An 11,885-nucleotide genomic window follows, 5' to 3' on the forward strand; every position below is an offset into this window, starting at 1 on the left:
GATCTCAGTGACGAGCAGGAAGTACTCACACGCCACCCACTGCATCCAGATGACGTCGTACTTGTTGCGGGGGGGCGTGAACTCCTGCAGGTTGAAGCAGTAGTAGGTCTCGATGCGGTCGGCGGCGTCGCCCAGATACTCCTCGTGTGCGTGGAGGAGGAAGTGCTCCATCATGTCGGCCATCTCGACTTTCTCAAACACGGGAAGAAGGACGGCCTTGGAGACGCGTCCGATCCCGGAGCCGCAGTCCAGAGCGCAGTGGGTCCCGGCTTTACCCGGCCCCTGTTGGGAAAGTGGGAGACCTTACATCAACGATGCGTCAAAGTGTGACTTCAAACTTCGTTCCCTAAAGGTTTTGATATTTCTGATTGTTTTATCTCCCGTTTCTGATCTTCATGTCACAAAATGTTTGAGATTTAGGAACTGAAATAGTTAAAAACCAATCATCTGTTGTAAAATTCTCCTGAAACGTGGTTGAATCTGACATCAGGATGGGTGTGTAAAGTTACTTTCCATATTTAAAATCTCCATGAAGCTCTGCGCTGGTTGCCGAGGCGTTTGGGTTCAGAAGAGCCAACAGTTCGGCTCCTCAGGGCTTCAAAGCAGTGAACTTTACCACCAGTCAGCAACTAAAAGTCAGCTCGGCTTGAATCACGGCGGCTTTTCTTCCCTTTGGTTTGCTGTTCTGACCTCAGCCCAACCCTTCTGTGTCGGGGGCCCCTGGGTGTGATCCGATGGAGGAAGGGGCCCCTGAGGAGCCCCTGGTTTCAGTGAATTACTGCCACATTTTTCTGCCTGTATTTATACATCTGCTTAACACGGACGGATTTTTCTGCCACTTCTAATGCTCATGAAGGTGTTTGTATTTAAAAATCCTGTGTAAATATAAAAAAATAAAGTTTTTTTCTCTAAAGAGTTAATTGTATTAAAGTGAACAATTAGCAATTAGCTGTACTTTCTGTGTTGAAGTGGCTTCTCAAGTACGGAGGGAAATTTCTGCAACCACAGACTAAAGTTTAAAAAGTGGAAAATACTGGCTGGTTTTCACATTCTCAACCATGTGGTCATAATTTAAAGAGAAAATGGTCAAAGTAAACAAGTAGCTTCCTTTTTAACTGGAAATGAACATCCACAGCAACATTTACAGATTTTATGGTGTTTTAAATTAAAAAGCAAACATTATAAATCACGGCCTCTTCGGGAAGAAATCCTTTTCCTGCTTTGAGCAGAATAAAATGATCCGACATGTTGGCAGTGACAGCTGGGATTATTGTTTTCTGTCATTTATCAAATCCTAATAAAATACATGCAACGTTTACTCAGTTTAGTCCATTTTATTCATATGGTAAAGTAATGTTATTTATACAGCACATTTTCAGCAACAAGGCAACCAAAGTGCTTATGAAGCCAAATTAGAACATCTCGTCTAAATCAGTTTAATCCAGTTAGCAGTGGAGGCTAACAGGCTAGCTCCAGTTAGCAGTGGAGGCTAACAGGCTAGCTCCAGTTAGCAGTGGAGGCTAACAGGCTAGCTGAAGCAACGCCCTGATCATAAACGTTAGCTGCTCTCGCTCTGAGCGACGCGCCGACTGCAGGAGCCCAAATTCAGTTTTACTTCATTCAATCTGGGGATAAATTAAGTTTATATTCCTTATGATAATTCAGGTTTATTAATCTAAAAATTACTGTTTACCAGTTAAAACTCTCATGTAAGAATTTATTACATCAGTCACTAAGGCTCTCTTACATATATATGCACTGCTTACTTATTAAGCAGTGGAGGGGACACAGTTTCCTGACCTCATTATTCTTTTACTCTTTATTGTAAAGAGTAAAATTACATCTGTATCATTTTTATTTTTAAGTAAACAGTTGAAATGTGTGAAGAGGATCCACTCCGGTTTCTGTCATGCAGAGGACTGAAAGGAAAATATGGAGAGAGTCAAGTTTATGGTTTCATTAATTAGGATCCTACAGCAAGTCATGATTTAGCAGGAGCTAACAGAAAGCGCTAATTTCAACCATGTTGAATTAGCCAGTAGAATTAGTTCTGGGAATAAAACCCATCAGTTTGTGTTTATGTTCTGACTGTACTGCAGTGTCAGCCAGTAGCAGCGCCTGTAACTCCTGAGCCGTGCTGTGTTTATATTAAAAGCTCTTTAAAGCACAAAGTGTTGGCAGTTTATAATTAGAGCAGCTGTTTAACAGATCCTGGATATAAGCAGGTCTCTGGGCCAAACATGTCCCCAGAATTAGCAACAGCAGCTAAAACAAACCTCCTCAGACCCGTCATGCGCCGCATGCATGCGCCCTGCCGCATGATTATTATTTATATTCATCTAGACACATTTGTCTCTGTCGAAGACAACATAAAGGACGTTTTATCAGCTTTATTAGTTATGAATCTAATTATAACCCGGTTTCTGGAGCAACAGCAGCTTTTAGATCCTGTAAAACCTTTGATTTCCTAGGAAAGGTGCAGAGCCTTTAAAATACCGCCTTAAAATCTGAGACATAATGTGCATAACGCCAGAGGACCGATGTCAGAAATGATCACCATTTAATGTTGCTTTAAGAAGCCGAGCTTCAACGTTCTGGTGGTAAAACAAACGACAGACACGCGTCGTCATATTAACGATCAGCTACCAAGATCCAAATAAAAGCATGAAGTTTTATGATCTTATTTAAATAGATTTACTCAGAAAATTGACTCAAATCTTCCACCGACAGGTTGAAATTCATCTCAGCCGTAACATTTACCTCATCCAGATGAACATTCAAATCTTTAGTTTTTAATAAAATAATCAATCAAAAAGTCTTCTTGCAGAAGAACCGACGGTCCTCCAAACCCGACCAATCAAACCGACTTTGATAAGAAAAAGGATCGTTTTTTTGTTCTTTTTTGAAAAGTTCAGTTTGCTTGTCTCCGGCTCACCCTGTTGAAAAGTTGCCTGTTACTTAAAGGAAACATGTCCAGCACTGTTCACTGACTCATGAAGTCAATATGGATGATTTTATACGATATTGGAAGCAGCACTGGGTACTTTGCAGCGCCTTCCCCTTGTGCCTGTTCTCCGACTCAAAAAAGGAGGAATTTATATGTGAAACACAACAAGGAGAAAAGAAAAGGAGGAACGGACATCGACGACTCATTTCCCATCGTTCCCATTGTTTGGACATCAAAACTCTACCATAAAATAAATACTGATCAGAACCAAGTTTGGCCCATTTTTACTGCTCTTCCCAACTGACCCGGATTCTGATGAGGCCCATTTAGCAAATATGTTTAGTAAACAGAAAAAGTTTTGCCGTTCGTACAGCTTTGTTCAGGGCATTTTGGTATTTATTTTAAATTGCTGACTTGTTTCCGTCTAGTTCAAACAATAGATGTAGACTTAATGATGGATCAGCTTCAGTTGGTTTCAAACCCTTAACCAGTAAAATAAAACCCGACTCTAAAGTCCAAATGGGAGAAAGAAGAACTTGTTAGAACAGTCATGCTGCTGGCAGCTCGCTCGGTCTGGATGTGTCATGATATGTGGCTTTGGTTTGGATCTTTCTTTTGTTCTTTTATTACCAGATCTTGCCATTTTACTTTATTTCTAGATGTGTCATGATATGTGGCTTTGGTTTGGATCTTTGTTGTTTTATTACCACTTCTTGCTGTTTCAGTTAATTCCATTGTGTTAGCTCCTTTATGCGTATTCCTATCTGCATTTGGGCTTTTCTTCAGATTGCTGTTCTTCCAGTTTATTAGTTACCTTCAGGTTCTGTCCGTTGGTTTATCGCTCACCTTTCGCTCAGCCCGTTTCCCTCCGCAGCTGTTTTTCATCTCCTGATTTCCCGCTGCCTGCGCTCTGCCGCAGCTGTTTCCACTCACCTCTGATTAGCTGCTCTGGTTTCTTTGTCACTAGCTGTGTTTCCATTACAGATGTGCGTAAAACTTTGTCGATATTCCACTAATGTCAAAAAAACACAATTTCACAATTGCGGTGTTTTCCATTAAATAAGAAATGCAATTAAAATCAGACGTAAATAAGTTGATTCACGCAATAATCCGCTTGGGCTAAAGGTTTTTTTCTTTCCATCACAAGTTCTGGTCTGCATTTGGTCTGCAAACTTATCATGATGGGATGTTGAGCAAATTTGATCTGCTTTTCGGAACTACGCATGAATCCAGGTGAAATTATTTCTGCAGAGACGGGATGACGAATTTCTCTCCCAAAATAGACTCTGATATTCGGCGGCCAGCAGCAGAGAAACCAGAAGCTGCAGCAAAGTGCAAAGCTGACGGAGAAGCAGCAGAATGATCAGGTTTCCTCTGAAACCAGAAACCGACGATGTCTCAGTGCAGAGCTTCTCTGGTGGCCGAGTTATTTCAGCAAGTAAATATTTCAGGCTGTCGCCTCTTCATTCAGATAAAAACCCCAAGAAATATTTATATTTCTATCCATCAAGAAATATGTTAAAAGCAGCGATAAAGTGAATTAAACAAATTTTATTTTAATTTTTACATTTTATTTATTTTACGTAATTTTTTAACTTTTCCAAAAAAGAAAAAAAAACAAACACACACAAGAATAGGTAAAGAATATTTAAATTCCTGCCAATGGAAATAAGCTATAGAAGTTAAGCTTATTTTACTTTCACTTTGTTTTAAATGAAGCATCAAAACTAAACAGCAGAATCTTTCCTGTTTATTTTTATAAAACATAAAGGAATTTCAGATATATCTGTAGAAAAACTCACAAAATAAAACATGATCATCTTTAGTGACTGATTATGAAAATATGAAATTATTTTCATTTCTAAATTTAAAGAGTGAAAACCAGTGTTGGCTCCTCAGCTGCGGCTCTTTCGTCCTGCTGGGCTAACAGAGCCTGTAGTGCTGTTGAGCAACTCACCACAAACCTCTTCAGAAACTGACGGGAGCTTTCCAGGTCGACGTTGGAAATCTCAACGAAGTCTCCCATCATGCCCTCCTCGGAGGCCGGAACGTCTTCGTAGAACTTCTGCGCTCGGTAGTAGAACTGCTTCTCTCCCTTGATGAACTCACAGGTGACGGGAAACAGCTTCACTGTGGAGACCGGAGAGACACGCAGGCCGTCAGCTTTAAACACTTTGTCTCGTCATTTTACAGGAATATCATGAAGGGAAAGTTCAGCGCCCCTAAAGGGACGATCGGACCACCAGAGCCTCAGAATGCCACCCAGTCCCTGCTTGCTGACCAGTCCAACCTGTACCATTCCCCTCCACACCTGTGGGGGCGCTGCACCAAGACCCACTGAGGAAGACACTGAGCACAACTTCCTTCTTCACCAAACGTAAACAAAATGGAAGCATCAGATTTTAGTGATTGGAGCTTTTCTCTTTAGTCTGTAGCTAAAAACCACCAGCCATTTCTCCTGCTAGCGCTAGGCTAAGACATTTGTTTTGGTTGTATTTACCCAGAATACCCTGCGCTATAGTCCACTTCCTGCTTTTGGAGGGGTTTCCGGTCCGCTTGGCGTTCACAGATGCATGCGGGCAGCGTCAGAGCAGTGTTGCCAGGTTGGACAGCTTTCTGCTCAACTTTTGAACACATTTGGCTGGGAAAAAAAATCTTTAGGCTGATTGTTAACATTTGGGCTGCTTTTCACACCATATTTTGAGGTTTAAATAAAAATTATTTCTAAATAGTTTCCAGAAAAGCAAAAAAAACTTCTAATAAAATGCAGTGCTACTACATTTGAGTTTATTCATTTTTGGAAACCCCAGGGTAACATCTTGATTTAAGAGAACAAAAACTCAAGTCTCATTCTGCTCAGAGATTTGAGTTATTTCCAGTCCCAATGGGAAATGCTTCTGGTCAGAGTACAGAACAAACAAAACGTAAGTGAATTACATATGGGACTATCAACAAGAGTTTCATTTTGGTTGAAATTTGGGCTGGTTTTTGTTTTTGTTGGGAGTTGGACGGGTTTTATGTTGTTTTTGACCTGGAGACATTCAGTCAGACCTGGCAACCCTGAGTTCACTTCAACCGAACTGAAACCGAGGTTTGGAAGCGGACCGGAGTTCAATTTCACATTCATACCTTCCCAAAAGAACCGGACTTTCTAGACAAGAGGACTGAAGTTCGATTAAAACGGACTGGAGTTTGATTTAAAAATCCCGGTGTGAAATTATGAAGGATGAATTTTCAAATTCCGGCTGTTCTCTTGTGCTTTGAAGCAGGAAGTAAATCCTCCTCCTTGATATTTGACTGTATGTCAGTATTTCTGGCCCTGGAGGCCCCGTTAGCCCTCGTACTGTTGCCGTCCGTCTCCAGGGTTTATCTCCGCTCAGCAGATCAGACGCAGCGACAGGCTGAGACAGTTTGGGAGGTCAGTTGTTGAGTTCCTTAATTTCAGATGTTTGCTTTGGATGGTTTCCTGCTTCGAGTGCGTTTTCTCATAAAACCATCTATAAATGCTCATCACTGGTTCTAAGGACTTGTGTTATGTCATTTAACAGCTGAGGAGAGCCAGGAGGAGCCGCTCCGTGCCAAGCTAAATATAGCGCTCTGCTAATCTAATTACCATCCAACATTTCCTTTGAGGTGGAGATCAGTGGTTCAGAGCAGCCAGCTGTCATGTAGTGAATGTCTCCTCCTCAGCTGCAGCATCCAAACAGCATACTCTCATACTTTGTAGCTTCTTACGTTAATCACTTGATGCCGGCTGCTCTCCAGAGGAAATCCTTCGCGTTTTTGTTCATTTTTAAAGTGCAATAAAAACTTTTATCAGTATTTTATTGGCTGAAATATTTTATCTAAAAAATATATACTTTAAAAGTGATAAATTAATTGATTTTAAAAGTTTAAAAACAGAGAAGATCTGTTGATTTTGGGGCATCCAACAACTAATTGTTCATTCTGTACCCAGAATGCATTGCTACTGGTCTCCTGCATGCTTTCTAATTGTGGCTAATAAAACAAAACCAGTAACAGAGTTATTAATATTCAGCTAGGAAACTGGAACTCAGTGAAAGTTCTGCTCTAAAGAATGACTTACTAAAGCATGGCCGTTAAAACTGTAATAGCAACTGTGATCCTGTTGAGGGCGATATAACACGTTGAGTCAACACACAAAGGGTAGTGATATGGCTCAATTTAGCACTTTAGCATTAGCTTATGCTAAATACCATGTTTAACACCTTAACAGAAATGATGTTTATGATTAGGGCTTGTGGGTTAGCGCAGCTAGCTTCTTAGCTAGTGGTGTTTACTGCTGGATTTAGCAAAGGTTGGACAGATTATTGTGAAAACTTGGACCGATATGCTCTGATGGATATTTAATACTATACATTGATTCTCTGGTTCAGTGAAACACTCCAGTCAGTGTCACATGACCAAACAGACACCACATGACTGACCCTAATCATAAACATTAGCTATGCTAGCACTAAAGTACTACACCAACAAGATAGTTAGCAGAAGCTATCGCGCTAAGTTCAACCCTGTCAAATGTCATTTTAGCGCCTCTCTACCTGAAGAGTTAATAGCTGAAAGGACAGACATTGAACTTTATTCTACTGAAAGTTTACAAAACCTCAAAGTAAATTAGCACTTTAGAATTTTTCTGGGAAAAATAATTAAGAGAAAGCTAAGTGCGCTAGGTGTTTTCAAAGTTAGCAAAACTGCTAACTGAAAAACTAGAGGGATGGGGTTAGGGTAGGAAGTGTGCCCACCGCAGGCAAGAGGAAATCTGAACCTGCTTTGCTTCTGATGTGTTTCCCCCTCAGGACGTGTTCCTGTTCTGAATAACTAACATCCCAGTGAAAAGATGTCCGACTTCGATCTGAACGTCCTCCAGCTCCTGTTTGTTTGGATCTCCTGTAACTCGATAATCACTCGTCATGTGACACCTCAGAGGGAGGGTAAGTATAGAAAGTTCGAGCAGGACAAAAACGAGGAGACGACGGCATGACGACACCCGTCTGCCAAGGAAGTGTCACCCCAGAGCCGCCATCTTGATCTGCCTCCCGCCTTCAGAGCCCGGCTCGTTAGGTGCTGACCTTTCAGCTTCTCAGACAGAAGCTGTTCATCAGTGAAGGAAAATAAAAATGTGATGTTTCCAGTTTGAGCTTCGGTTCAGGGGGTTTAATCAGAGATATTTGGTTGAAGGTAGAAATGTTTCGTTAAGTTGTAAATAATAAGCGGGGCCCCGTTACGGTCATGTTGAGCACCAACTGACATGAGTTATTGCTTTCATGCCTGCCATGCCAGGCCATTAAAGGGCTTCACAGCGGCCGAGGCATGGATCATCTCCTGTTTCTGCAGCTTCTGGTCTGATGAGTGACAAGCTTTAAAGAGAGAAGAGCTTCGCTTAGGGTGTCACATTTAAGGTGTGTTGCTTTGTTTCTGTGGATGAAGTTCCTCAGGGCTCTGTGCTGAGACTCCTTAATTTACTTGTAGTTGACAGTTCACTGCAGAGCTGATGGTTGCTTCTAGATTTAGTGCTTTAGAGGAACCACAGCAGAACAGAGAGCGTATTTCAACCATCAGGAGGTCCGATCGCTCTGGGATGTCAGAACGGCCGATTCTCCAATTCAAGAAGTGGCTTCGCCTGGCGGACCTGCTGAAAGATGAAGGCTGTCCAGTCCGCCTCTGTTTCCCACCTCGCCCCAAAGGCTTTTTCAGGGGATTGCTGCAGGAGTTTCTGTTGTTACTCAGCAGCTGTGTTCATTTCACGCTCAGGGTGGACCAGGATGCTCGGTGTCTCTCATCCTGTTTGTCCTTCAGCAGCACAGGAAGTTGCCTGTAGAGGTTGTCTGGTGCTCTTTTCAGATTCAGGTCCTGTCGGCATCTTCAGCCTATAAAGTCTGTGAACTAGTGGCTCACAGTCTGAAACGGTTGAAATGAGATTCAGCGGGATGAGTCTCGGCTGCAAACGTTCTTCATAACCAGGTCCGTCTTCTCATCTGATCATCAAGTATGAATTATGACCAAGAAAACAGATTCCTGAGCACAAGCCGCTGAGATGAGCCGCCTCTTCAAGGCGCCTAAAGCCAAAGTCACGTCTCAGTCTAGGCGGTTCATGTCTGGCCAAGCTGGTGTGTCTTCATTGGCAGTGTGTTCCTCACTATGTGGGGGTGAATACTGACAGGATCCTGGGAGCTGCGGTCGATGCTCCAGTACCTCTGAGGGTCAGTTTCTCTGAAATCACTCCTCTGCCATAGTTGATAAAAAGATTTAAACCTCAAGGCTGGCCACTGCAGTCTGGGATTGAAAACGGTGGTTCAGACAATATTGAAGGAGTTTTAAAGTACCGCGTTTGCTCATCCTGAGACCTAAATCCATGGACCAGTCAACGAATGCCATCTGCTGCCAATCAAATCGCCTGTGCACAGTGCGTGGCTTGTACCGTCCCTAAGGCGCTTCCAAAAACCGGAGAGGAACCGCTGCTCCTCTGCAGCCCGTTGATGAGGTTCAGCCAGTCAGATTCAGAGGAACCGTTTTCTCTCTTTTGGTTTTAGAGAATCTCTTAATGTTCTGAAAATTGTTTTAATGATATGATGATGAACTTCATTTGAAAAGAAACGACGTGCAACTCAACATAAATGTCACCATTTGATGCACTTTACTAGATTACTGTTGTAGCAAAAGGTAATTATCATCTGGAAAAATGGACATAAAATGGAATAATATCCATTTTTGTAATTTGTCAAGAGACTTCAGATACAAATTAGCTTTTGCTAATTTTTGGAGATTTTAAAATAAAATTTTCAGTTCTATTTTTAATTTGTGTAAATTTATATTGGCTTTATGAAGGTGGATTAATTCTGCCATTCTACAAAAATCTGAAACTCAGAGTTTGAATTTAAGTAACACAATTAGACCCGAATATTTCAGAAAATTTACCGTCAACCTTCTCTGAACGAGTCCCAAAGATTCAGGTGTTCATTTAAATCTTTCAGACTAATAGATGTGAAGGTACGATTACAAATAAATGTGTTTCCTTAAACCTTGTGTGGGTCTCCGAAGGGAGCGAGTATCCCAGCCTGCGAGCGTTGCCTCTTACCCAGAGGAATCTTCTCCAGCAGGTACAGGTAGCTGGCGAAGAAGTCACTCTGGAGTTTGTGGTGCAGGTGGAAGGACATGCTGTGGCGACACATGGTGTCGTCCGTCTCCTTCCAGCGGTCCCTGAACGCCTGATGAGCCGCCTTGAACTCAAAGTTTCCTGAAGAGTTGTTCTCATCTTCAAGCGTAATCTCCATGTTTCTTCCACCGGCGCTGGTCTCCAGAAACGGCGTGAAGGCGACTGACGCTTCGGATTCTGCAGCTCCCGTCTGGGACGCTGCTATATCTGTCCGGCTGAGTGATCAACACGCCTGTGGTGGTGTTCAGTGATCAGCAGAGATCTTTTTCACTCTGGACGTCCTTCCAGATCACCTGCTGGGAGGGAGGGAGGCTCAAAGCCCGGAGCTGAAACCTCTCCTGGCCACCAGGCATGCAGGAAGACGCGTCACTTCAGAGCTTAAAGGTTTGACATTCCCGTCCAGAACATGAGAATCCAACAGCTTGACAGTCATAACTTTAATCTGGACTTAAACGTTTGCGTGCTGCTCTAACCAGCAGCCTCTCCAGTTGCTCCTGTGAGTAAACGATGTTCCAGATTAAAATGCTTCATCTTCACTCTGCAAACTGTGCACAAATATGATACATTGTTTTATTGTGCCAGGACACTTACAGTAAGTCCCAAATGTGTGAAAATCTTTCACCTCTCTGCCCACCAAGCTGAGCTCTGCCTGGTTTCACTAACAGAACTGGACCAGCGCCGCAGTGGGGCTCATTTCAGCTCTGGAGCCTCAGACCTGCCCACCGCCGATTATTATTAATCATGTAATTATAATCTTACATGCTCAGTCTGTAACAGTGCACTGCTAGATAAAGTCTTATATTTCATTGCATTTTTCTAAAATATTTATGTGTTTATGTGATCAATCCACCGTCATCATGGCTGCTCACAGGACAGAAATGAAAACAAAAACAGAAAGAGGAAACCGGGCCGTGTGGCCCAAACGTCCCGGTTCTCCCGGTTAGTGCGGGAACCGTAAAGATCCATAAATTAAAGCACTAAAAGCCAAATGAAACTCTCCTACGGAAATGTATCAAACACAAGAGAGTGAATGTTTGCATAAACTTTCCCAGTAGGTCAGTAAAATAAGCTGTTTATTTATCTTTAACATTTCCAACATATATTTTGTCTTTGGATCAATTTGCTTCCTCTGACGGTCTGTTTGCTCCGTCCAGCCAACCATCCCGACACGTTCATGTTTTTATTGCTTCAGTCTGAGGAACTTCAGAGTCAGGGCCGTGCAGAGGCCACTAAAAGGGCAGGTGCTCAAGCACCCCCAGCCCCCCCCTCTGCACGTGCCTGTTCAGAGTTCTCTGTTGAACTCAGGGCCTCTTTCCTCACATCTCTAGATAAATACATGAAATAAGTCTTTACAGCGCATAAATAGTTGTACTGACATTTAGTGTTGAGGCCTTTTATCATTATGCAGTGTGGTCACAATAAAAAAACTATAGACTTTTATTCTTTTGCACTTTGAATCTCAAAACAAATGTGAACCTATAAAAATGAAATCTAGAGATACTGCAGTGGAAATAAATCTGTTGTAAAACAAAAAATAATTATTTTGGTGAAAAAATACCAAAGTTAAACTTGAAAGATTTAAATTTCACTCTGATTCTGTAACTTCATTAGAAAGCTCGTCTTTAGTAGCTCAGCGAAGCATCGATGTGAATTTCTAACAAAATGTTCTGCATAAACAGACTGAAGGAATTGATGAGTTTTTCTCTTTGCAGTTTTTCTGCTGCAGCAGCAGCAACAGGCTGCAACCAGAATATGAGAAGATCT

General features: G+C 42.2%; 1 protein-coding gene across 2 annotated transcripts in view; it reads right to left on the reverse strand.

Moving 5' to 3' along the window:
- Positions 1-10,239, reverse strand: part of ntmt2 (N-terminal Xaa-Pro-Lys N-methyltransferase) — an 11,891-nt gene extending 1,652 nt beyond the window's left edge. Inside the window, exons 1-3 of one of the 2 annotated variants that reach the window (XM_007569368.2) lie at positions 10,044-10,239; positions 4,905-5,077; positions 30-282 (exon numbers count right to left, since the gene is read on the reverse strand). In XM_007569368.2, coding sequence (XP_007569430.1) covers positions 30-282; positions 4,905-5,077; positions 10,044-10,239 — 622 coding nt within the window. Of the gene's footprint in view, positions 1-29; positions 283-4,904; positions 5,078-7,733; positions 9,344-10,043 lie in introns of those variants that run through there. The other variant, XM_007569369.2, reaches the window with a different exon arrangement.
- Positions 10,240-11,885: the final 1,646 nt, after the last annotated feature.

Source organism: Poecilia formosa, unplaced genomic scaffold (genome assembly GCF_000485575.1).
Source record: "Poecilia formosa unplaced genomic scaffold, Poecilia_formosa-5.1.2 Scaffold240, whole genome shotgun sequence".
Lineage (NCBI taxonomy): Eukaryota > Metazoa > Chordata > Actinopteri > Cyprinodontiformes > Poeciliidae > Poecilia > Poecilia formosa.